At 55.5% G+C, this 23,373-nt stretch overlaps 9 protein-coding genes across 9 annotated transcripts; 3 read left to right on the top strand and 6 right to left on the bottom strand.

Annotated features, from left to right (window-relative positions):
* Nucleotides 1-363: 363 nt before the first annotated feature.
* On the top strand, nucleotides 364-1,373 carry J3D65DRAFT_603492 (uncharacterized protein; the record flags this gene model as incomplete). Its single annotated transcript, XM_066798214.1, has 3 exons — nucleotides 364-507; nucleotides 572-993; nucleotides 1,019-1,373. 3 exons carry the CDS (start codon nucleotides 364-366, stop codon nucleotides 1,371-1,373), a joined length of 921 nt encoding a protein of 306 aa, XP_066655671.1.
* Nucleotides 1,374-1,874: 501 nt separating this feature from the next.
* On the bottom strand, nucleotides 1,875-3,052 carry J3D65DRAFT_385813 (Isochorismatase-like protein). Its single transcript, XM_066795807.1, has 2 exons — nucleotides 2,820-3,052; nucleotides 1,875-2,696 (listed from the first exon to the last, which is right to left on the bottom strand). The coding sequence occupies exons 1-2, from the start codon at nucleotides 2,895-2,897 to the stop codon at nucleotides 2,049-2,051; spliced, it is 726 nt and encodes a 241-aa protein (XP_066655670.1). The 5' UTR covers nucleotides 2,898-3,052; the 3' UTR covers nucleotides 1,875-2,048.
* Nucleotides 3,053-8,081: 5,029 nt separating this feature from the next.
* On the bottom strand, nucleotides 8,082-10,452 carry J3D65DRAFT_385741 (glutaminyl-tRNA synthetase). Its single transcript, XM_066795806.1, has 4 exons — nucleotides 9,729-10,452; nucleotides 9,271-9,673; nucleotides 8,628-9,215; nucleotides 8,082-8,559 (listed from the first exon to the last, which is right to left on the bottom strand). Exons 1-4 carry the CDS (start codon nucleotides 10,084-10,086, stop codon nucleotides 8,190-8,192), a joined length of 1,719 nt encoding a protein of 572 aa, XP_066655669.1. The 5' UTR covers nucleotides 10,087-10,452; the 3' UTR covers nucleotides 8,082-8,189.
* A 75-nt stretch (nucleotides 10,453-10,527) lies between these two features.
* J3D65DRAFT_625874 (HAD-like domain-containing protein) lies at nucleotides 10,528-11,729 on the bottom strand. The gene is made up of 3 exons (XM_066800378.1): nucleotides 11,586-11,729; nucleotides 11,367-11,526; nucleotides 10,528-11,310 (listed from the first exon to the last, which is right to left on the bottom strand). The coding sequence occupies exons 1-3, from the start codon at nucleotides 11,600-11,602 to the stop codon at nucleotides 10,618-10,620; spliced, it is 870 nt and encodes a 289-aa protein (XP_066655668.1). The 5' UTR covers nucleotides 11,603-11,729; the 3' UTR covers nucleotides 10,528-10,617.
* A 323-nt stretch (nucleotides 11,730-12,052) lies between these two features.
* J3D65DRAFT_625869 (uncharacterized protein) lies at nucleotides 12,053-13,201 on the top strand. Its single transcript, XM_066800377.1, has 2 exons — nucleotides 12,053-12,371; nucleotides 12,428-13,201. Exons 1-2 carry the CDS (start codon nucleotides 12,270-12,272, stop codon nucleotides 13,157-13,159), a joined length of 834 nt encoding a protein of 277 aa, XP_066655667.1. The 5' UTR covers nucleotides 12,053-12,269; the 3' UTR covers nucleotides 13,160-13,201.
* Nucleotides 13,202-13,368: 167 nt separating this feature from the next.
* Nucleotides 13,369-14,635, bottom strand: J3D65DRAFT_668159 (XAP5, circadian clock regulator-domain-containing protein; the record flags this gene model as incomplete). The annotated part of the gene is made up of 3 exons (XM_066803089.1): nucleotides 13,369-13,731; nucleotides 13,781-14,321; nucleotides 14,379-14,635. The coding sequence occupies 3 exons, from the start codon at nucleotides 14,633-14,635 to the stop codon at nucleotides 13,369-13,371; spliced, it is 1,161 nt and encodes a 386-aa protein (XP_066655666.1).
* A 152-nt stretch (nucleotides 14,636-14,787) lies between these two features.
* J3D65DRAFT_625865 (cyclin) lies at nucleotides 14,788-16,515 on the top strand. The gene is made up of 5 exons (XM_066800376.1): nucleotides 14,788-15,185; nucleotides 15,236-15,472; nucleotides 15,523-15,644; nucleotides 15,692-16,066; nucleotides 16,115-16,515. Exons 1-5 carry the CDS (start codon nucleotides 15,109-15,111, stop codon nucleotides 16,417-16,419), a joined length of 1,116 nt encoding a protein of 371 aa, XP_066655665.1. The 5' UTR covers nucleotides 14,788-15,108; the 3' UTR covers nucleotides 16,420-16,515.
* A 34-nt stretch (nucleotides 16,516-16,549) lies between these two features.
* On the bottom strand, nucleotides 16,550-19,318 carry J3D65DRAFT_668157 (uncharacterized protein; the record flags this gene model as incomplete). Its single annotated transcript, XM_066803088.1, has 5 exons — nucleotides 16,550-17,487; nucleotides 17,585-17,796; nucleotides 17,883-18,637; nucleotides 18,694-18,937; nucleotides 18,987-19,318. The coding sequence occupies 5 exons, from the start codon at nucleotides 19,316-19,318 to the stop codon at nucleotides 16,550-16,552; spliced, it is 2,481 nt and encodes an 826-aa protein (XP_066655664.1).
* A 1,602-nt stretch (nucleotides 19,319-20,920) lies between these two features.
* J3D65DRAFT_646106 (putative pre-mRNA splicing factor RNA helicase) lies at nucleotides 20,921-23,248 on the bottom strand (the record flags this gene model as incomplete). The annotated part of the gene is made up of 3 exons (XM_066802257.1): nucleotides 20,921-21,037; nucleotides 21,089-22,910; nucleotides 22,962-23,248. The coding sequence occupies 3 exons, from the start codon at nucleotides 23,246-23,248 to the stop codon at nucleotides 20,921-20,923; spliced, it is 2,226 nt and encodes a 741-aa protein (XP_066655663.1).
* Between the last annotated feature and the right edge of the window lie 125 nt (nucleotides 23,249-23,373).

The following is a 23,373-nucleotide window of genomic DNA, read 5'->3' as shown; positions in this document are numbered from 1 at the left end:
TGAAAGCGGCGCCGCATGACAGGGAGGTGTAGAGACGACCTACAGGGGGAGCGGAGAAGAGACGCGCGCTTATCTAGTACGTACCTGCCTTACTTGCGGCGCTTGATGCGGGAGGTCTTGGTTCTTTTTCGTTCTGGATGACTGCAGCTCGCACCTCCGTCGTCTCTCTCGTCTTTCTTCCGCTGCTGCTCTGCTCTGTTTGCTCTGCTCTGATGTCGGCGCAGCCATTCGTGTGAAGGGAACTGAATGGAAGGCTTTCCCTCTCGCGTTCCTTGGTGAACAGGCCAACGCAACGCAAAAGTCCACCTCGACGCTTCACTTCACTCGGTGCAATTGTTTCACTTCCTTGCTCCCTCGGGAACGATGGCGAGTCCCGGTCCTCCCGAGGAGCAGCAAGCGGCGGCGGCGGCTACAGAGGCGCGGGAAGAGCAACATGCTTCAGCTTCAGGCATGTACCTACACACACATTTGCAAGTCATACCAACCTACAAACCCCCCTTGACCTTCGTATGCCTATGTGTCCCGACTCCTGCCCCTCGCCATCCGTCCACCCATCCACAAACGCCCCAAGCTTACTACACCGCACGCAGCCCCGCAAGTCCTCCTCGACGGCTACGGCTGCCGCGTCGAACGACGGCCCGGGAACCTCGTCGTCAAGCACGGGCGGCGCGTCACCGTCGCCGAGCGCGACGCCCTCGCGTACGCGGGCACGTTGAACCTGCCGGTGCCGCGGCTGCACGAGCTGCCAGCGCCGGAGGCAGAGGCAGAGGCAGAGGCAGAGGCGGCGGCGGCGACAGAAAAAGCAAACGCAGGCAGCGTCGGCCACGGCGTCAGCATCTGGATGGACTACATCGACGGCGCCATGCTCGAGGACGTGTGGCCGGCCATGACGGCGGCGCAAAAGATGGACGTCGCGCGCCAGCTGCGCGCGATACTGGAAGAGATGCGGCGGCAGACGTCGCCGCTGGGCGCCGCCGCGATGATGATTGCGTCGTGCGGGTGGCGGCGGCGCGTTGAGTGACCGCCGCCTTTACAACGCCTGCCACGGCGGTCCGTTTGCCGACGAGGCCGCCTTTGACGCGTTCCAGCTGGACGTGTACGAGACGACACCGTGCGAGGTGCATCGCGTCGTGTTTACGCACGGCGACCTGACGCAGCTTAATATCATTGTTGATAAGGATAGCTATCGCATCCGCGCGCTGCTTGATTGGGAGTATGCTGGGTGGTACCCGGAGTACTGGGAGTACGTCAAGTTTGTTGACACGCATCCAAAATACAAAGATTGGAGAGACTATGCGCGGTACATTCTTCCTGAACGATGCCTTGACGAGCTCGTGGTTTACCAGGCTCTCAAGCGCTGGCAATCACCATAGGTAACTTGTCCAGAACCGCGGTGGCCGCTGCCGCAGGCCCGCCCGTCTACTCGTAGCCACAAGGCTGTGTGACGAGGATTTTGCAGGTCAACAGGACTGCTCTCGAATACGGTGATGGTGACGTCTTGGAGTTCTTGCCGACGGCGAGGAAAATCCAAAAACCCTGGCTTCTGTCAGCATTGGTCCTCTTGCCAACACCAGGAGCATATCTCATTCTATCCTGTGTGCAGCGGGTGTCGCGGGAGATATACTTGCATGGACAGTGACAAGAGGCGTTGGATGATGACGAGAGCGGCTTCGCGTTCCGTAGAAAGATGGAAAGATCATTCGTGGATGCTCCTGTCAGTGGCGAGATGGTTGCGAGCGGTCAATTTGAGAACGAGTCATGGTACTGAACAAGTCCTGATTACGAGGGCGAGGGAGCAGTTCAATGGCTGGACAGAGATGACATGGGAGACGTGGGGCAGTGTTGTAGGACAGCGGAACGCTCCCTGAGCCAAGAGTTTGGCGGAGGGGCGGGACGGAGGTGTGGAGCGGGAGCGTCTTGGGAGCGGACGGGTAAAAAGCGTGATGCGGGGGAAGGAGTAAACAGACAGGGAGGTGGGAAGGGCTGAATGGCATAATCCGTCTCTTCATTCCCATCCGATGGTATCATGTCATCACTCATGAGACTTCTCAAGCAATCTTGTCCTTGCCGGCCAGGGCCTTGACTCTGCCGACCTCTTCTCCGTCAACGCTCGCGAACCGCACCCCCTTGGCCTCCATCTCTTGCTTCACCTGGTCCCACTTGTCGGCGTCGACGGCCTTGGTCGCTTCTTCCACCACCCACGTGCGCCAGCCGCGCTCCACGGCGTCTTCGGCCGTGTACCGGACGCAGTAATCCATGGCCAGGCCCGTCACAAAGACGTCGGTGACGCCGCGCTGCGTCAACAGCTCCTCCAACGCGCTCTGTGCGACGCACGGCGCGCGAAACGGGTCGGCAAAGGCGCTGTACATCTCGACGCGGTGGTCCTGGCCCTTTTCGACGACGGCGTCGAGCGCGGCGGCGTCGAGGTCGGGCAGCAGGTCGGCGCCCGGCGTGCCCTGCACGCAATGCGGGGGCCACAGGCGCGACGAGCACGTCTCGGAGGCATTGAGCGGGTTGACGATGGTGACGGAGCTGGCAAAGGGGACGTTGTCGGGCGGGGTGTGGTTCGAGGCAAACGAGACGTGCGAGGGCGGGTGGAAGTCCTTGGTCGCGACTTTTAGTGCAAAGGGTAGGCGGAGAAGCGCGTTGATGGGCGCGACGACGCGGCGGCCGTCGGGCACGGCCAGGGCGCCGTTCTTGTTGGGTGCATTGTTAGCGATGCGATGGATGGACGTTGGTGGCGGGCGATACGGTGCGGTGTGGAGGGGGTAAATGGCGGAGTGCGGGGTGATGTGAGGGGCGCGCAGCGATCGACTCACGGGCGGACAAAAGTCTTCCTGCACGTCAACGACGATGAGGGCGGGCACAAAGCTGGCGTCGTGTGGGCCGCTGGGCATGGTGCAGGACGACGGCGGCGGTGAGTTGTAGCGGTGGTGGTGGTATTCTTAGTGATATTCTTAGTGGTGGTGGTGTTGAGGCGGCGAGCGGTCCAGGCCAGGCGCAGGGCGGACAGGGCGCCACGCGATCAGTGGCATGGTAGTGGTTCCAACCTAGGCTCGGCCACAAAAGCCGTGACACACACGACAAGAGCAGTTTACTCAAGGAAGTTGATTAGTGGTGGGGAGCATTCATATGCGGTGACTGTAGGTGACGGGCAGCATTCATATGCTATGACTGCGACTGACGGGGAGCACTCAAGCGTCGAGCATGGTGACATTCCATTGCTACCAAGCGTTGTTCTCTAACACGACACCCCGGTCCAACTCTACACGAGATGGGCACATGGTTGACCAGCTCGAAATTGCAAAGCCGTCAGATGGTCCCTTGACGGGCAAAGTCAGTCTTTGCTATTGTAAGATAATTCCGTCGACGTCCGTCCGGGACCGAGCTGCCGGCGCCAGACGCCGCGTCAGACCAGAAATCCTTCCCCCGACTCCGTTAAGTCCATTTTCTTCCTTCAGCGTCATTGACTGTCGTCACTGGACGCTCATCCGCGAACACTGCAGCAGCACACAGAGTCAACTGCAGCGCGCGGGCCAGGCGGTCGTCCGTGGAGAGGGTCGATTTTCGAGCCAAGGACGGGGGGCATGTCACGTAATCTGGCGGCAGCCGAAAGGGGCAAGGCTGCTGCCAACCGGACCTGAAGGTGCATTGTCTGTGGCCCGTGACTAACCCCAGTCCGGCCCCGGCCCAAGCCCAAGCCCAAGCCCAAGCCCAAGCCCATGAACCTTGCCTCCCGGCGATAGGCAAGTCCCCCTAGCAAACTTTCGCTCTCGGACGGACTTTGCATGCACACGGCTGTCTTTATAAAGAACCCATGACGCCCGCCATTGTCCATCACCATAGACTACCATCTACCACTACATTCGACACCTCCTCTCTCACCTACAACCACCATGTCTCAAACACAAACCGTCCCCCCGCAAACCATCAAGGTGGCTGCCTCCAACCCCCTCCCTTGTGGAACCCTCTCCGCCAAGTCAGAGCAACCCGAGAACCAATACGTCTTCATCCCCAACCTTCACGGCCGCCAAGCAGTCAAGATCCGCCTCGATATTTTCCTCATGGCCGCCGAGGAGGACGAGGAAGAGGAGGAGCGCATCTACGCCGCCCGCAACCACTCGCGGCACCTCTCCACCTGCTCCTCCATGTCCGACTTCTCCATCACGTCCGCCAATGAGCTCCCCCTGATCAACCAAGAGTGAGCTGCCTCGCAGCCGTCGTCACAATGGCGGCCTCTACGCTGAAAAGCCGGGCTGCTTCGACGACATTACTGTACAAAATTGTACCCATCACATCTCTCGCCGAGGGAGCACCCCAAGCCGGGTCAAATCGGCCAGGAGTCACGGAGTTTTGATACCACCCACTGGACAGGCGGACAGTCCTCTGGAACAACTCCGCTGCTGTCCGCGCGGCCTATGTCGTCGGCGAACATTTTGATTCGCGGCCAAGTCTTAATGACATTTTTTACGCTTTGGAACCTGGATACCAAGACGGACGAGCAGGGCTCTATCACCGAAGACACGAGTCGCCGAGCGGCTTGGAACACAGTCGCTCGGCGAGAAGAAAAAATGGCGCCGGGCCACCACGGTGGCGCTGGTCGATCCGGCGCCCGAGGTTGATCGACGAGTGGCCGCGGACTGTAAATCGCACCGTAGGTTTACCTGAGGTGATCAAGAAGAAGCGTGGACGGGATGGAAGGGGTTGGCAGAACGGGGCAAGAAGTCGGGGTCCATGACATGGCGGCGTTGTCTTCGGCGTGTTGGGGGAGAGCCATCGCTCATACCGCACCAACCAAAACCACTCACTGTAATGTCTAAAGCGAACAGACTTTTCCTTCTTCTCCATATCAAAACTTTGTATAATCCAACAATGTTCACGACGCTTACTCGAATACTTCCGTGATCTGAACTCATCGTGATGAATTTCGCACGTGCTGCTCTTCCAACTCTGATTCCTCGATCAGTGAACCTGCATCTACCCACCGTTCACATGCCAGACCCTCCTTCCTCTCTTGGAACTGCCTGCCCACCGCTACTCTTCCTTGCTCGCTGAAAAACGCGGTAGACACAGTCCCTGATCTCCAGCGCGGCGCCTCCCCGCTCTCAGCCGCACCCGCTCTCCAGCGCCCCACACACCCTGTCTAGACAAACTTCCCGCTCCCTCCGCCGCACATTGCGGTACAGTAATCCATCTACCGTACTCTATACCAACCGCTTCTTGCTCGCCCTCCATCACGCTGGTGGCGAGATGAGTTGAGGCGGGACCCTAATGCTCCTACTCCCATCAATGTGACAAACCATAGCTCTCCGACCAATCCAGCCATTCGCAAAAAGACAGAGTGGTCGCAGGGATGAGTCTCTCCGCCGTCTGGGTTTCCGTACACAGTACTCACTCGTGCAGGAGTAGAGTGGTAATCAATCCCATCTGTTCCGCGGCGCACGCGGCGATTCTTAGTCACTTCCAACCTACCTGCCCAACAATGGGCTTGACCGCTGCAAATAGTCCGTCCGTCCGTCCGTCCGTCCGTCCGTGGATGTAGCTTACTCACTCGGTGGCCATTGCAGACGTAAGCTTGGTGGTTAGTTTGTCAGTCAGTCATGCAGTTTCTTTCGTCCGTCCGGCACTTCTGCGTGCACACGGCGCCGCACCACTCCAACACGCTCCAACCGTTCATCCACCCGTCAAATAGCCTGCCAGTGGGAGTACTTCCGATTCCCAATGGCAATCTCGCGTTCCCAAGATTTCCAGCTCCCGACGCAAACAGCGACGCCACGCGCGTACACTTGCTCGCCTCCATTCCCTTTGTCGTAGAGTACGTGCTCGTCTTGCCCTATTCGTGGAGAGGCTGAGCCACGTAAAAGAATGGGCGCACGCGTGGCTGGCGCGCTAGTCGCAGGGCAGGGTGTCGACCGGGTAGGGCGGCTGGGGTGAGGGTGGTAGGGAAGAGGATGTGTAGACAGGGGTTCGTGGTTTGGTTGAGGCGCAAGTGGCAGTTCCCGTATTGTGGGTATATTGTTGGAGGGGATGTGCGCATGGATAATTTGGCTTCCTTGAGTGGTCTGGATGGATGGATAGATGGATGGAGAGGACGGAGGCATGGAGACTGAGCTTGACTGAGCGTCTCGTTGCATGCGTGGAGGACGAATGCCGCGTTACTGGTGGCGTTGAGATGGTGCTCTTGTCACTACTGTGTGGTCGATTTTGGTCGTAGCATTTCTCCGCATCGTCGCCATCGTCTGTAGATGAAATGTCACTGCAGGTCTCAGCTCTCCCGTCACTTGAAAAACAATGCCCGACGTGCAAATCATGCGCGCTTTCATCGCTCATCTCTCTCAAGACTTCCATTGATTTACTCGCGGAGCAAACTCAACATCTACCACACGCGCGGAACATCAAAACCAACCAACCCAACAATCCATCAAAAAGAGGCAACTAGACAACGACGACCGTGCAAAACAAACGCGCACTCCCCTCCCCACCTTCCCATCCAGGAAACCATCGGCTTCCCTCCAGGTTCTGTCACTACACCAGCGAACAAAAAAGGAGGCAAGGTTAGGTTACTTGGTCACTGCGTAGGTACACCCACGCCTACACACCCACCTTACTCTTCCCCTTACCGTATGCTTCGGCAGTCGGCAAACAAGGTTCCGGCACACCACGCGTGTGTTCCTGAATCCGAACGGAGATGGAGATGGACAGGGGACAGGGGACAGGGATTCACGGCACTTTTGGCTTTTCAGGGGATGGCGGAGGTGGAGGCTGAAGCTGAGGCTGAGGCTGAGGATGAGGAGGCTGGCGCTCGTACTTGGAATCATGTGTCGATCGATCGATTGTGGTACTTTTCTTGTTTTTACTCGTTTTGGTGTTGTTGCTCTCCCGGCGCGGTGGGTGGGGAACAGTCGAGAGAATGAGAAATTGCGGAGGGGCGTAGGCGGATGGTTATGGCGGAGCGCAGAAGGGAAATGTTTGCGATCGCAAATTTCGGTGGTAAGTCATTCTGCGATGCTTGAATTGAGCATCGACTCGCTGTCTTGAGTAGGTGCAGCCGCTCCAGTGTCGTGTGATGTGCGGTGTTGTGTGTAAAGGCGACGAGCGGAGATTACCCAAATGCTTGTTTGCGCGAGCCGCGGCAGTGCGTTTACTTTTGAGCAACTCGGCCAATCACATTTTCTGACAAGCTGGAAAGGTGGTTGGATGATTACGGGACATGAAGACCAAGAAAGATTGATCTCGGGCTTAGATGTAAGTAGTATGAAAGAAAAGCTTCACTGTTGCTCTAGAGAAAGAATAGAGCGTTTTTCTAGAAGGACATGGCAAATTGAATCGACTGAAAGGCAAGCACGCGACTCGTAGAAAGAAGCGTCGGGCTTAAGTCATGATACATGCCTTTCTCATCGCAATCTGCTTCAGTGTTGGCAGACTTTTGATGCTTCGATCTCCACCGCATCTCGCTGGATATCCTACCCTCTTTCGGACAGCATCTCCGCCCCGTTTCCAAAGAGATTGGAAGTGCGGCGCCTCAAGCTTCATGAGAGCGGAAAAGGCAAACGAGTGGGTGCTCGTAGCTCGTATCTCGTACCCCGCCGCTCGGGAAAGCTTGAATGCTTCTTCTATGCTTTCGTGGAATAATTGCAGGAATCCGAGTCTTCGGCATCGCAGTCGGTTTCGTCGAAATCTGGAACATGCCCTGGCTGGCGCGCACGGAGGGATCAGAAGAAGCTGACGATGGACTGCACGGTTATGCGATTTCAAGGGATGCGAGCCAGATACTTCGCGCTGAGTAGCGACATGAGCGACTTAAGGGGGATTGTCCTCAATCGCATCATCTATTCAGAGGATCCGAGTGAGGCTGCGTTGGAGGTCTGCGAAGTGGCTGGTTTGAAAATTCCTGGCTCGCGTGATGCGCTTGTTGGCTCTTTCACGTCTGACGTCCATCAATTTGCGATTCTTCGTCTTCGTCAAACTACAGACACAGATGCGCTCTCGGTTCAGGCCATAGCAACCTGTGAGAGGATAGAGTGTAGACAGAAAGCAGACAGAAAGAGAAGAGGGGACAGACAACTGAGATCACATTGAGTGGGTAGACTTCTCATGCAGTCAATTCAAGGCTGTCATTGCACGACGCCCGTCAAATTTTCTGATCAAAGTCTCGTGGCATACTCACTACCCTTCTTATAACTTGAACTTCATGAACGCTTCCCAGAATCTTCCTTCAAACTAACGATCCGATTCACAACAACCCGTTCCGTGCTCGAATCCATATCCACCGCGAAATACCCCACCCGCATCGCCTGGAACCTCACACTCTCCGGGCCATCATCCGCCTCGTTCAGCTCCGTAGCACGTGCCGGCCAAGGCGCTCTGCTTCGTACTTCGTTGAACCCGACTTCAATCATTGCGTTTTCGAGCACTTCTTCGGATCCGGGGTTGATGTCGGCTTTCCATCCACCCGGATTGCTTTCTGGGTCGTCGGAGCGGAATAGGGAGTTGAAAAGGCGTGCGGTTGCGCGGATGGGACTGCCATGCGCTGGTGACTCTGCAACCCAATGCAGAAATCTGGGAGAATGTTAGAACAGGGCTAGTGGAAGTGCTGTGCGATGAGCTCGCTTGGACTTTTTACTCACGCTTTGGGCTTCTTGACTTTTGCTCCCCCATCTGATGCGCCGTAGACGGCATGTACGCGAACAATGCGTCCGTCTTTGGGATCTCTCTCGAACGACGTTGCCGTAACGGGGAGTGGCACTTTCAACAAGCCGACAGTCTTTCCCGGTGCCAGTCGAAAATACTTGGGCGAGTCGACCTCCCGGAAGTCGCTGCGTTCGATGTACATGACTTTGGTAAAGGGTACCGCGTGTGTTCCAAATGAAGGGTCGGCGGAAAAAGGTACCTCGACCATTTCGACGAAGTCATCAGGCAGATTGTCGATGACGACGGGCAGCGGGTCCAGCACCATCATCAGCCGCGGCACCGTGGTGCCCAAGTAAGTGCGGATGGTCTGGTCGAGGCGCGCCACTTGGATGTTTGTCGTCGCCTTTGTGACGCCGATCTCGTTGACAAAGGTCAGAATTGCGTCAGGGGGCACGCCGCGGCGACGGAGTCCAATAAGCGTGTACAGTCGAGGATCGTCCCAGCCACGAACGATGCCCTCGTCTACCAGCGCTTTGATTTTGCGCTTGGATAAGACCGTGCCACTGATGTTGAGTCGGCCGTATCTGTGCATGTTGTGTCAGCAAGGTAATCGGCCGGGAGGAGTTTGGATAGTCTTACTCTCTCTGCATAGGCGTGTACAGATCTAGTTTCTTGCAAAGCCATTCGTACGACTCGCTTGACGCCTCGAACTCTGTCGTGCAGAGGGATGTGGTGATGCCCTCGATGCTGTCACATAGACAGTGGGCGAAGTCGTAGGTGGGATAAATTCGCCATTGATTTCCTGTGCGATAATGCGTAGCATCGTTGTCGAGGATCCTGTAAGCAAACAGGTCCCACATCTGAGGATTGCCGCTTTCGATGTCCTGCTTCATTCGAAGTGCCGCTTCTCCAGGCCTGTATTTGCCGTTTCTCATCGCGCGGAATTCGTTGAGGGACTCGGCGGTGGGACGACCTCGGTGGATACAGGCGTATCGAGGCGAAGAGCCTTTTTCTCCTCCTCTCTGGGCTTTGATCTCGTCTCCTGCGCGCGGATAGTTAGTCGCGGAATTCGCTGGGCAGTTGCATGTGCAACTTACTAGAGCAGTGGCAGACATAGGCTCCATCTCGTCGTATGAGTCCCTCCGCCAATTCAAAAAGCTTTTCAAAGTTGTCACTCGAATGTGTTACCCGAGCTGGCGTGAAGCCCAACCAACGAATGGTGTCCGCAATCGAAGTAAAGAACTGCTCCTCTTCGCCGGCGGGATTTGTGTCGTCATATCTAAGGAAACAATTCCCACCGTGAAATTCAGCAAAGCCAAAGTTGACAGCAATTGCTTTGCTGTGACCGATATGGAGGTGGCCATTTGGTTCAGGTGGGAATCGGGTGTTGACGTTTTCCGCTGGGTTCATAGCATGAACTTCAGCAAGGAAGCCGTGATCAAATATGCTGTTCATTTCTTGATATGACCCTGCGAAGAGGGAATCGGTGTGTGTCGAGATATCGCAAGGGGCCAAAGGTTCGGGGTGCTATGGCTGAAGAGAAGGCGCAAATGGAGTCGCTCTGGTGCTGTGTAAAGTAGATGGAAAGTTAGGAGGAAGGCGAGCCTTTTGTCTTGGAGCTCGCAGATGACTGAAAAGTCGACCAGGGTGCGATGACAATGGGATTCGTTGGGGACTGATTTGAACCATGGTTCAGTGCGAAACAAATCACAAAAACGGTCAGAAGCTCAATTTGTTGTGGTTGCGGGAGCTCCCTGGTCCCCGGTTGTTGAGACCATGTTGCGAGCGACTTACCAAACTTCGTGGGTCTGACTCACCACTTGATCACTTCGTCGATTGGAGACAGTCGTGATTTGACGTTGCGTGCGAAGCATTCGGGGACGTTGGCACCACTTTGTCCTGATTCATGCATTTCTTTTTCGTGTATGAGCCCATTCGTGATGCAATACCTCTATGTCCAAATGTCTCCCAAGAAACCTGGCCCATCTAGTTCTTGACGTGGATGCCGTAGTCTGCATAAGGAAAGCCCTCCAAAGTCGTGAAGAGTCTCGCCCAGCCGTCGCCAATTTCGCCCGGCGCGCCTTTTCTTCTGGCATTGCCAGCGCCTGCTTCACGGTCCCTTTGAGCCAGCTCTTCCTCGCTGTCGACGTGCGCGCCCGTCAGACCGGCCAGCACCTCTTGCTCCCGGCCGGTATATTCCTTGAGCAGTCCAGGATGCGGGCACCACACAACTTGCATGCCCGCTCTGCGACCTGCCTCTACGCCTGGAACGCTGTCCTCAAATACCAGGCACTCCTCCGGCGTTATCTCTTGCTCTCCCTTGGCGCGCAGCTTCGAGTTGATCGTCTCGAGAGCCAGCAGGTAGATGTCTGGTGCAGGCTTTCCACGACCAGGCGCAATGCGCTTGTCGTCTCCGAGGACGCGATGTTCGGGGGCAAAGGGGACAAATAGATCTTGAAGATGGGTCGTCTTGAGTTTGAAGTTGCCAGCATGGGACGATGTCGCAAGCGCAATGTGGACAGGCGGGTCTGTACGAGAAGACAGTGTGCTGAGGAGGTCCGGCACGCCTGGCAGAGGTTGCGTTCGTGGGAAATATTTGCGCTGGAGGGCTGTTTGCTTCTCGAGGAACTCGGCAGGGGTGATGGGGAGCTTGGCCCATTCGTGGAAGATGCGCTGGGCCTGTTCAAATCAGCATAAGGCCCCATCTCGAGTTCAATTGGACATTCGATGCGCACATCTGGTCCTGGCCTGCCCTGAAGCAAAGCCTTGATGCTCCAGGGCAAGTCTGGCTTTCCGAATTCCCTCAACACATCGTTCGTGCAAATTGTGTATAGGTCCTCGGTATCAATCAGAAGTCCGTCCATGTCGAACAGGAGGGCCTTGATGGCCGGTAGTCTTGGGCAAGAGCGGCATGTCAGGTCGGCGGTTACGGAGAATGACGCAGACGAACGTACTTGGTCTGCGAGGCCATCTTGGTCTTCTGGCAACGGATTAGTCTTGAGATTGATTGTTGAGTGGATTGGAGTGATGTCCATGTACCTGTAATATCTCCGACAGGTGGCCAGAGAAGTGGTTGTGGAGCTGTAAACAGATCGCAGGGTGAGATTTGCAGGGACGTGGGGTGACGCGGGGGTCGGCGTACCGGGGTCGACAGAGGCCCGCCGATCCTTGGATTGATTTAGCAGCTGTAGCAGCAGCACATGCAGTTTCAAGAGGAGACACGAGGCTCTCAGTTTCTGTAGACTTCTAATCGTTCATTGCTGCTTGGTGTTCATACTGTCAATTTGTTTGCAGCCAAGCTCTTGAGAAGCAACAAGAACTTTTTGACTTTTTTTGTTGGGCTAGTCGACCTCGCTCATGTCATGTATTATTCAATTACCAGGGAGACTCAGACACTTTGTGATCATAGGCACAAACGATACAGGAGTTCTGTCCACCAATAGTGCTAACGAGCCCTGATGTTCAATGTGAGAATCGTCGGCGAGTTTTTCTCCGATGCGGCTTGATTCCGCACATGACGCAAGTGGATCCGTCTCCACCGCCTGGCAGAACGCGTGTCCATTGCGAACATCTCCACCGTCTCTGCTTCCTCTCTGCCCCCAAAGTTACGACCACAGTAACGCGAAACATCAACCACAATGTCAGCACCCGCTACAACCCCCGCTGCGCCTGACGCCCCATCCACCGGATCCCCCGACGCGGCCAACGCAGACCTCCGCTTCTCGCCCGAGGAAGAAGCCGTAAGCCAAACCCACCGACCCCAGCTTGTCCAATCTAACGACTCCAATCTACCCAGAACCTCCTCAGCGAATCTACCGCGCAAAAAACGCAGGGCAACGCCTTCTTCAGCTCCGCCGCGTACTCGGACGCCATAAGTGCATACAGCCGCGCGCTGGCCAAATGCCCCAACTACCTCGACTACGACGTCGCCGTGCTGCGCGCCAACGTCTCCGCGTGCCACCTGAAGCTGAGCGAGTGGAAGGAGGCGGTTGAGGCGGCGACGGCGGCGCTGGAGTGCTTGGATCGCGTGGATCCGCCCGTCGGCGCGGCGAAAGACAAGGAGAAGGACGAGGACAAGGCAGCGAAGAAGGATGGTGACGCTGCTGCTGCGGCAGATGCGAGGGTCGAGGAGGTGGACGACGACACGGCGGAGCGGATAGAGGCGCTGGCGCGCAGCGGACGCAGCAGAGAAGACGTGCAGAAGCTGCGCATCAAGGCGCTGCTGCGGCGCGCAAAGGCGCGGTCAGAGGTTGGCGGGTGGGCGTCGCTGCAGGGCGCAGAGGAAGATTACAAAGCGCTGGCCGCCATGCCGAACCTGGCGCCGCTGGACAAGAGGACCGTCGAGGCGGCGCTGCGCGTCTTGCCGCGCAGGCTGGACGAGGCCAAGCAAAAGGAGATGGGCGAGATGATGGGCAAGCTGAAGGATCTGGGCAATGGCATTCTCAGGCCTTTTGGACTGAGCACGGATAGCTTTCAGTTTGTCAAGGACGAGAAGTCGGGGAACTACAGCATACAGATGAACCAGTAGTGGTCTGGAGAATAAACAATAAGCGTTGGAGCCATAAGGAGGCTTGCACTTTGATGAGACCGTCTATGATTATTGCCCAAAACAAAACATGCAGATTGAAAAGGGAATCTCCGGCACCAGTCCATGCTAAGATTTGGGTTGTGGCTTCCCAAGAGTTGAGCCAAGCGCTGCTTGCAACTCATCTTTCGGAGACGTCCTCAGCCATTCTCTCAAGTAAAGAAAAAGGAGTTGCCCTCCTGGTCTTTGCGGATGCTGCTGGAATAGTTCTTGTTCGGGTCGTACTCCTCCCAGATGCTGGCAGGGTAGATGTGCTTGTTACGTTCGTACCAGCGTCTGTCGACGACCTTGGTCAGGGTGGGATCATCATCAAACCCCTCCAGGGACGTGTCTTCTTCCGTGACGCCTCTGTCCTTCTTCTTCTCCTTTTGGGCAAGAGGGTCGTAGGTTGCGGGGTCAACTTCTTCGTCCTTCGCTGGCAATGGGGTTCCCGCAGTTGGCTCAGCGGAGTGGCCGAAAATGGGCCCGTCGAAGCCTTTCGTCTTGTTGACCATGAAGAAGTAGAATTCGTAGTGCTGTAGACAGTGTCAGAGAATTACCGAGCTCGGGGTCTGGCTGACGTACCTGAGGAATGATCATCTCTCCCCTCACGAGCATCAAGTCGTCCACTCCCACTCTAGCCCATTCCCTCCGGCTTTTGTCGCCGCCAACTCCCAGCTCTGCGCCAACCTTTCTTGCCTTGTCTAGGAACAGCCACACATGGTCGCCCTTCTTGACTTTGCACCTGCCACCAGGTATGTTTGAGCCGTCGTAAAAGACGAAAGGAATGACAAAGTCGGTGGCCTTGACAGATTCTTGCATGATCAAGAATTCCTTGCGCAGCTGCTCGCGCTGTTGGGCTTCTCGCAGCAAGGCGTTCTTCGTCATGACCTTGGGCGTGAATGCCACATTGCTGTTTGGCCCCAGCTTCCTTTTTGGCACGACGACTTCCTTGTCGTCTTCCTTTTCGGATCCGCTCTTTGGGCCCCTTTCAGCAGGTGTGGATGATCGTGGTGTAACTACGGCAGACCTGGCCGTGTCATCTTCGTCCTCGTCTAGCCCAAAGGACAGCTTTCCCTTGGCAACGTTCTTCTTTTTCTTCTTTGCAGGTCGAGGCGCAGGTTCACTGTACTTTTACAATTAGCTCGGGGACAGCAGCTGAACCGACCAACCGGGGTCTTACCCATCAGCGGAGGTGCTGACACCAGATGCGGGGGTAGATCCAGATCTTCCGTGAGCCTGCTCTTGTCTCTCCCTATCCTTTAGGTCGAGGGCCTCGGCGCGGCGCTTGCGAAAGTCTGAGAGCTGTACGAGACCGACTGTGTGGTTTTTGAGGAGGTCTTCGGCGGTGGACGATTGGGCGGTGAAGCGGGAGCCAGCGACGGGATTGGGCGTGGAGCTCCGCGATGCATTGGCGGAGGAGGAATTGGATTGATCCATGCGGTCGTTTTCGGGTGGTTGGTTGACGCGTTGGAGGGATGTTCTTGGTTGGTGGATCGGGTCAAGGTTAGAAACGGGCTGGTAGGGCTGAGATCGGCGACTAGGAACGAAGCCGAAACTAGTGCCTTGGCTTCGTCTGCCAAATCCGACGTCGACTGTACAACACCATCGAAAGATTGGGGAAATTATGAAGACCGTCATGCGGTCGACATCTAGGGGCGTCCAATTGGAAACCATGAGCTGCCTCACCTACGCTTCATTTACCTTCACGGTCGGCTTTTGGCTGTCTCAGTAACATGAAGTGATGGCCCATCGCCTGCCGACGCGCAGCTTCCCTATGGGCTGGTTCCTTCTCAATTGGTGTTCATCGAAAGCGGGGGCGCACGACTGCTCCCTGACCTCCTCTCAGACCTCATCTGAAAGTGAACCTCCAGCTCTTCTCAACTTCCTCCTGTCGTACAGTCTCTACTCCAATGGATTTCAATCTGCGTTGCAACTCGTTGAAGTGCCGCACCCAACTCACCGAGCGGGCCGTCGTCACTACATGCAGGTGCGCGGCAGCTCATGAAGCCTCCTAAGCCGTCCCCTAATCCTTCGCAGTCATATCTTCTGCCTTGCCTGCTCCAATGAACTTGGTCTCTCCAGGCCTGATGGGCAGGTACGAATATGCCCTGCCTGTGACACCCAGCTGCCGAATCCGGACGACGCCGTGGAGACTCGTCTCAACCCTTCAGAGGACTACAAGACCAGTGTTCTCAGTGGCTTGAGTCCCACAATTATCATGGAATGTGCTGGACGGGGTCTCGCGTTCTACACCTATCAAACCACCCAGGAGATGTCAGTTCTTCAAAGTCCACTGAACGCAAACTGAGCTCATGTCCATCCAGAATGTACAACGAGTTTCTCGCAAAGAGCCTGACAGAGAAGTACTCGGACCTCAACGCGCAAATGGACAAAGTCGTCCACGATGCAAACGCCGAGATTGGCAGCCTGCGCGACAAGATGCAAGGTAATCAGCCCTGCCGTCTGGCCTTTCAGGTGCTTACCAGCATGTAGTCGTTTACCAGGAAAAAAAGAGGCTTGAGGAGGAGAACCTCAAGATGGCGGAAGCTTATCGCGAGAAGGCCAAGAGCCAGGCAAACCTACAAAGGCTCTACAACCAACTCAAAGCTCAAGTTTTGACCGGCCAAGTCGCAATGGCAGCCTCAGAAGATGCTGAGGCAACTCTACAATCTGTCACAGGCGAAAGATTTGTGGACAAGGTCGGTGGGCCCCCTGGTCCCGCGGGAATCTACCCGGCGCACGAAGCTGGCAGCGGGATGAATAGTCGACAGCGGAGCAATGCATACAGCGGAAATGGCCAAAGTTGGAGACCTACCCAAGGACAAAATGCGTGGACGAATCAAGGCCAAGCTGGGCGCTCTCTCAGGCGTATGTCTCAAGTCGTCAATGACAATCTCGTGAGCTGACTTGAACAAGAAACCGCTTCCGTCAATGCAACTCCGTCTCAGCATCGCACGCGTCTTGGCGATCCGAACGTCCACCCAAGTCCGTTCAGGGGTAGCGGCTTTGGTCACTCTGGAAACACTCCGATGGCCAGACAGCCATTGGGCGCAATCAATCCGAATTCTTTCTCGGGGACTGGTACAGGTGGCTACGGAATGAGTGCTGGTATGCGTGCCGGTAAACAGGTCAACACTTCCCTTGGTGATGCCCGAGGTTCGTGGCCGGGGACTGGGAGCATTCGCGTGCCTGGGACCCGTCAGAACATGGGAATGCACTGAATGACTACTGGGAGCATACATGCCCTCGCACAGCATACCATGACGAACTCAAGCAGCAGTCAATATATGTAGTCAAGAAGATGGTTCAACTAGCCCAAAAAAACTACGTCTATCACGCTTTGCTTCCCCTTCAAATCCACGATCTCCACTCCTCCTCACCCGGCCACTCAACATCTCTGGCCGTCGTGAAGCAAAACCGGCCCGCTATCCCGTCTTTCTCCTTGCCCACCGCCGTGTCTGCTTCCACTTCCTCATCGCTATCGCCATCATCACGAACGAATCCCCAAGTGACAGGCAAGAGGTGCGCGTGCACGTCGTCTGCGTGCCGGTGGCATGCGGCGCTGATGGCTGCACTACAAGTCGACGCGAGGGGCATAGGGTACGTGCTTTTCCGGTGCTTGACTGGACGAGGGGTGAGGAGTTCAGAAGAGGTGGCGGTAGCTCCTTTAGGGAGGAGCATGGCAGTGCTGCTGTTGGCGGCGGTGATGTTGTCCGTCTCAGTGATTACAGCAGCAACAGGATCGGCATCATTCGTCGAGGACGCCGACGAGGTGCTAGTCCCTCTCGTGTGCGCGACGGGAGCCTTTGCGTCAGCTTCTTCGTCCCTACGCTTATCCCTGCTTCCCTCTTCTCCCTCGTCTCCGTCTCCATCTCCACGACCGACCGCCGCAGCAGCGTCAGGCGCGCGCAACCGCCAAAACCACGCCAACGGCAAGGGCGCCAAAAACATGACGGCACCGACCGCAATCGCCAAAACGACAGCAATAGTCGAGAAGCCAATAATAAACGCATCATTCGAGTGATCGTGGGCGAAATCAGGCGTCACGTATTCGACCGAGGCGACGACGAAGACGCACTGCGAGACGAGCCAGTGCAGCAGGGTGTTGAGGACGGTGAGCGGGACGCTGTATTTGAGGGGCAGTGAGAGGAAGTAGGAGGAGCGCTGCAGGCTGCGCGGGGTGCTGACGCGCAGGGCCTTGCGTGTCGTCAGGAAGCGGTTCCATTCGTCGGCGAGGAGGAGCGAGGTTATGAGGCTGTTGTAGATGAGGTAGAGGAAGCTGATTATTACTGCGGGGCCTTGTCAGTCATTGTGGCTAACGAAAGGGGGGCAGGAGAAGGGAGGGGGGAGGGGGTTTGTGTGCGCGATGCGTTCGCTCGTGCGTACCTTGGAAGATGTTGGCCATCAGCGTCGACAGGAAGTATTGCCCTAGTCGCGGCAGTCGCTGGACTACTTGTGGGATCGCGTACGCAAAGGGATTGAAGGAGCCGAGGCCTTGGTACCACAGCGATGCCAGGTCGATGGCTATGCCGGCGTTGGCGAGGTTGTAGAGCTCGAGGGCGAGCAGCGGCCCGCCGATGATGACGAGCAAAGAGATTCTAGCAGCGGTCAGTCTCTCGCAAAGATAGAGCGTCGAACCGTGCATCGGACAAAGCGAAGACGAGAATGGAACTTTGGTACGTACAGGCTGTATGTCAGATACCACTTCTTGCGGCTTGCAGACCGGAACCACACCGTCTCTTTGGGGAATTGGAACGAGTGGTCCTTGTCTGGCCAATGGTGGATAAAGTCGGCCATGGACGCCATGTCCATATCCAGCGTCTCGAGGTCCTCGTGTTCGAGAAAACTGGCGATGGCGTCGCCGACTGTTACGAGCGACAGCTTCCTTGGGTCCTCGCGGAGGGTCTTCGTCTTCTCCGAAAAGCCATCCCACGACGTCTTGACTATCCGCGGAACTATGCGATCAGTCCAGCTGGGCTTTTTTACCTTCTGAGTCCTGCTGTCGTTGGCAGACGCTACCGTCACCGTGCTCTGCCATTGAATGTGCGCCGTGTAAATAATACACAGGACCTTTGTCAGGTTCAGGACACACACCACAATCAACACAATGGAGCTAAACTGCAACGCGCAAGACTGCTCCATCTCCTTCGAGTCATCGCCATCGCTGAGGCAGTAGTCGATCTTGTAGTACCAGGAATACAGGTACTCCTTCTTCGCTGGCGTATCGTATTGCTCACTCTTCCAGGTCCATTCGTCCAGGTGTGGTTCGAGAAAGTCGCGTGTGCACCACTCTTTCGGTAATCGAGTGTCCAGTCGTCTCCATCGGTTGCACATCCAGAAATTGTACAGGATCCAGTTGCTGCCGTGCTGCGACGTAACCATATAGAGAAGTGATGTACTTGCGTTGGAGATGACCGATTGATTGTCTGCCATTGTGACCTGTATCGCGTTGTTAGAATGCTCCCAATTATTGCCCAAGGCTGAGTTTTTCCTACGTTGGAGCTGACGACAATCAAGTCCCCCATGCCCACCGACCCACTGATGTATCGATCAAAACACGCCGTCTTGTTCAGGCGGTCCAGACCACTAATGTTGTGCCGCATCTCCTGAATATTAGGCGTGAGATTATCGCCCAACCATAAACTTCCCCAGGGATTCGGGTCAGCCTCAAAGTCGCTCGTCACCATCGCGATGCGGTAATAGCTGACCGGTGTAGCTGAAAAAACAGCCGAGTTCCACCTTTCTCCAGTTAGCAGAAGACACAACCGTGTAGACGGCAAACACTCACACCAAATGTAACAGTCCAGACGAAACCATCAAGACCGTACATACGACGCGTCTCTTGAGCGCTATGCGCCGCCAATTCCTGAGACTCTGCACCCCAATGTCAAACCAGTCTTTCCGAGCATGGGCGCGGTCCACCTCCTCTCTCGTAGGCGCCATCAGGATTTGCGCGCAGTAGTTGCTCGACAGCAACAGCAGCGACGACAGCACGTTGATGCCGAGGTGGATCCAGCGATTGGCCACTTTGACGCTCGAACAGTTGCCTGCAAAGTACTGTCCCGTGTACGAGTCCATTTGGAAGTTGTAGATGGATGATGCTGCGAACGCAATGTTCATCAGGAGGACGCCGGCTGAGAGACCAATGTGGACGCATAGCAGTGTAGCTCGTTGAGTTGTCCATTTGGCTGGTTTTGATGCGTCTGGTATCCATGTTGCCAGGTCTTCGATCCGTGCAAAACGCCTGCTTTTGCCCAATTCTACTTGAGAGGCATTCGACGATGTAGACGTATGTTTTTCTGCTGTTTCGGATGTAGTGCTTGTTGCCGGATTCATAGGTCTTATCTCAGAATCGTCATGCTCTCGATGCAGTCGAAGCGGACACGTCTCCCCTAACTCATGTTCCGATTGTGAGTCCTCCATGCAGGAAGTCCGGGGAATGGTGTTCAGACTCGGTCAAATGACTGTCGAAAACAAAGCGCGACAAGCAACCCAGCTACGTGGTTGCCGGCCCCGCGCATATAAACGAGGGAATCTCTCCACGAACCCGAGTCATGGGAAACCTCATGGTGTTTTTGGCCGCCAACAGCACATGTCGTGGTTCGCGCGAGACCAGGCGCTGGGCCCATAAATAGCAGGGCGAGATCGTTTGTGTGCGCCAAGTCAAGTAAACGATCTTCGCCATGCGGCGGACTCTTCTTTTTTGCGTCAACTGTCGGAAAATGTTCATGCATACTTCGGCGTTAAGTCTGGGTCTCGGAGTATAGCTGCGTCGAGAGAGGGGGCCAAACGCGGCCCACTCGCCCAGTCAGGCAAGAATGACTTGTACGACTAAATAGTTACAGAGTTGTAGAGGCCTGGCTTGTCGGGAATAGCTGCCGTCCTAGTCTGTTGATTTTCGGGATTCCTTCCTGTCCCTGTGCATTGAAAGAGGTCGATTGCGCTTTCGATTGTACACGGCCGAATCAAACATTTGCAAGGTGCTTATGTCTTGCGAAGAGCTTTGGATTCAGTAATCAGCACCTCGTTTCTTGTGACAATCCTAAATTACCTCACTGTCAAAACGGTATATTGCTTGCTCAGGGTCCAAGGCAGCCCGAGCGTTTTCGCCCCCAACTGTTACCGCAACGGTGGAGCGATTAATTTACAGCTGGTTTATTCGACGTCTGTGATCTGACGCGCGGCTGGTGGCACCATGTCCATGGTTTGGCCCCATGCCTATTCTTGACATGCTCGCCGAGAAAGCTCTTCTGTCTTGCTTCTTGGGTCAATGGTGTGGTGAGTGAGTCGGGTCGGTTGCCGTAATCACCCTATGCGTTCTAGCAAGTCCACTGGGACGCATCAGTCTTCCAACAAAAAAGACTTTCAATGCCGCCTTCTTAAAAAGAAACGATAGACGCAGATGATGAAAAGGGAGAATTGGAATCACTTCAAGAAAGACTTTATAGACGCCCTTGGCGCACGATGATGCCTCTCCGACGTGAAAAAAGAGAAAGACTGTAGAATATTGCTCCAAACACCCTTTTCTATGTCTTGATTCCGTGTTTTGAGTGCCATGAGAAACTCCCTCAAGGACTTCAGAGTTTGAAAGCAAGAGTGTATCCATGAGTGTCTACCACCAACCCATTGAGCGCCAGGGAAGAAAACCAATATTGACCAAGATTAGCTATATTCACAGCTTCGGATAGAATGAACTACGGATGTGCCCCGGGCGTGAGACTATTACCGCTTGCCCTTCGTGGCCTCTCTCCGCCTCATCTTGTCGGCAGCACGTTGGAGAGCAATCTTGACGTCCCGATTCTTGAAAGTACTGAGGTCGTAGTAGGTAGGTGCAATTTCCTAAGCGAGTTAGTCCTGAATCGACAGAGTAAAAACTAGACGATGACTTACCAGCAACCACTCCGGCTTGACGGCCGTCACTGTACGCAAATAATTCTTGGTCGTCAGAGCAAATTCGTTATAGATGACCCACTCGGCTTCATGGCCAAGCACCGTCGACGGATGCAAAAGAGCGCTTTGATCATCCTTGACTGTGGTGTACATCTTGCCCGAACCATCCTTTTTGGCTGCTTGCATGAAGAAGCCGCTCACAAGAGCACGGCGAATGTTCTCGTAATACTTCTTGTCCTCGAATGGCGTGGAGATGAGCTCAATCTCGTTGCGCTCCATAATGCGACGCAGCTGGAGGCGCACATTGTCGGCCTGTTGGAGAGAGCGGTACGACAGGTAATGTTGCTTGCACCACTGCTGGGGATTTCCCTGGGAGTCGTCTCCCTTGAATGCATGATAGACGTTGAGCATTGTGAGGTGGTCACCATCTGGATGCGCAAACAGGTCCTTCATCCTATCGGCTTGGTATCTCGACTCTCTACCCGACGGCCGGAAGAAGAGCTGGGGAACGGAAAGGAGAGCGACAATGGACAGGGTTTCGTTGGAGCAGTAGAATTCAGGAGAAGAAATGAGCATAACCGCAAGCGCAGGGTCTAGAGGGAACTCCGAGGCCAGGCGGCCAAGTGCGGTCAGCTCTCCCTCGTCATCGAGACAAGCAAGATAGTTGAGCTCTTCCAGTGCGCGCATCAACGTCTCAGGTGCCGGAGGGTCCATGAGGTCAAAGTGGACGAGGTCATCCACGCCGAGCTTCTTCAGTTCAAGCACCGTCGATGACAAGTTGGACCGCAGAATCTCGGGATACGTCTGGTCGATGAGTTCCTTGTTGAATGCCTCTTCCGTGTAGAGGCGGAAGCACTTTCCGGGCTTGGTACGACCAGCACGACCAGCGCGCTGCTGAGCTGAGGCTTTTGAAACGGGGGAGACGAGCAATGACTCGACGCGGATCCTGGGATTGTAGACCTTTTGCTTGCTAAAGCCAGGATCTACGACGTAGACGATACCGTCAATTGTGAGAGACGTTTCGGCGATGTTGGTCGAGATGATGCACTTGCGCACGTTGGATTTCTCGAAAACTCGTTGCTGCTGGTGCGGCGGAAGACTTCCGTATAGCGGGTAAACTGCGAGGGAGCCATCGTTGACCTTTTCGCGGAGGATTGAAGCTGCATTTTCAATCTCCTCTTCACCCGTGAGGAAGAGTAGGATGTCTCCCTCGGCCTCCTCGTAGTGAATCTTCAAGACGGTGTTCCATGCCTCGAGGAAGTAGTCCATTGGCGCTTCCTGTGCGTACCAAATTTCGACAGGGTGAGTACGACCGGGAACGGCCATCAAGGGTGCGTTGTTGAAGTACTTTTGGAATTTGGCGGCGTCGAGGGTAGCAGACATGATGATGAGCTTCAAGTCCGGTCTCCGGTCAACCACTTCCTTCAGCAAGCCCATCAAAATATCCGTCGCGAGAGTACGTTCGTGGGCTTCGTCGAGGATGATGGTGCTGTAACGGCTGAGGTTATGATCGGCCATGGCCTCGCGCAGAAGCATACCGTCCGTCATGTACTTGAGAATGGTGCCCGACGACGTCTTGTCCTCGAAACGGATGCTGTAACCGACCTCCTCGCCAAGTGTGACATCCATCTCATCTGCGACACGCTGGGCGACGGACATGGCAGCAACACGACGAGGCTGAGTACAGGCGACCATCTTGCCTTCGGTTTGTGGGAGGTCGTCGAAGAGCACGAATTGCGGAATCTGGGTCGTCTTTCCCGAACCAGTCTCACCAACGAAGACGAGAATCTGGCTGTTTTGGTACATATCAAGGAACTCATCTCTGCTTGAGGTCAGCGCAAGTCGGGCGGGATTGAATGAGTAGATATCTTACCTCTGGACATGGACCGGAAGGTCGCGCCTGACCTTCAGGATGTTGAAGTACTTTTGCGAAAGTGGCCTGCCAGTGAACAGGTTGTTGGGGCCATTTTCGGCTTCCTTGGCCAGGGGAGCGGTAGTTTGGTGACGCTTGAACTTTGCGAGGGCAGTGTTCTTCTTTGCGCCGGCGCCATTGTCGTCGTACATGTGGGCGAGGTAGGGATTCGCCCTAGGGTCCATGTCGGCGGAGGTTTTCTGACGCTTGAAGCGGGACTCTTCACCTTCAGGCCTGCGGTCAGCCATGGGAGCGGTCGGTGAGAAGAGGATTGTTTCGGGAGCGTTGGTGTGCGGTGCAGCAAGAACGATTGAAGCTGGACCGGACTGGACTGGGCTTGCCCTGGTCGCTGTCTTGGTCTTGGCACGCCGCC

The sequence above is a fragment of the Phyllosticta citribraziliensis genome (genome assembly GCF_038025025.1).
Source record: "Phyllosticta citribraziliensis strain CPC 17464 chromosome Unknown J3D65scaffold_6, whole genome shotgun sequence".
In the NCBI taxonomy this organism is placed as follows: domain Eukaryota; kingdom Fungi; phylum Ascomycota; class Dothideomycetes; order Botryosphaeriales; family Phyllostictaceae; genus Phyllosticta; species Phyllosticta citribraziliensis.
This window is presented reverse-complemented; position numbering and strand designations above follow the sequence as displayed.

Coding starts and splice junctions, on each gene's coding strand:
- J3D65DRAFT_385813 (XM_066795807.1), bottom strand. CDS start 2,897: ATGCCCAGCGGCCCACACGACGCCAGCTTTGTGCCCGCCCTCATCGTC. Junction 2,697..2,819: donor AGGAAGACTTTTGTCCGCCC/GTGAGTCGATCG, acceptor GCACCCAACAAG/AACGGCGCCCTGGCCGTGCC.
- J3D65DRAFT_385741 (XM_066795806.1), bottom strand. CDS start 10,086: ATGAACAGCATATTTGATCACGGCTTCCTTGCTGAAGTTCATGCTATG. Junction 9,674..9,728: donor CTATGTCTGCCACTGCTCTA/GTAAGTTGCACA, acceptor ATCCGCGCGCAG/GAGACGAGATCAAAGCCCAG. Junction 8,560..8,627: donor AAAGTCAAGAAGCCCAAAGC/GTGAGTAAAAAG, acceptor ACATTCTCCCAG/ATTTCTGCATTGGGTTGCAG.
- J3D65DRAFT_625874 (XM_066800378.1), bottom strand. Junction 11,311..11,366: donor AGGGCAGGCCAGGACCAGAT/GTGCGCATCGAA, acceptor TGATTTGAACAG/GCCCAGCGCATCTTCCACGA.
- J3D65DRAFT_625869 (XM_066800377.1), top strand. CDS start 12,270: ATGTCAGCACCCGCTACAACCCCCGCTGCGCCTGACGCCCCATCCACC. Junction 12,372..12,427: donor TCTCGCCCGAGGAAGAAGCC/GTAAGCCAAACC, acceptor CAATCTACCCAG/AACCTCCTCAGCGAATCTAC.
- J3D65DRAFT_625865 (XM_066800376.1), top strand. CDS start 15,109: ATGGATTTCAATCTGCGTTGCAACTCGTTGAAGTGCCGCACCCAACTC. Junction 15,473..15,522: donor TATCAAACCACCCAGGAGAT/GTCAGTTCTTCA, acceptor ATGTCCATCCAG/AATGTACAACGAGTTTCTCG. Junction 15,645..15,691: donor CCTGCGCGACAAGATGCAAG/GTAATCAGCCCT, acceptor ACCAGCATGTAG/TCGTTTACCAGGAAAAAAAG.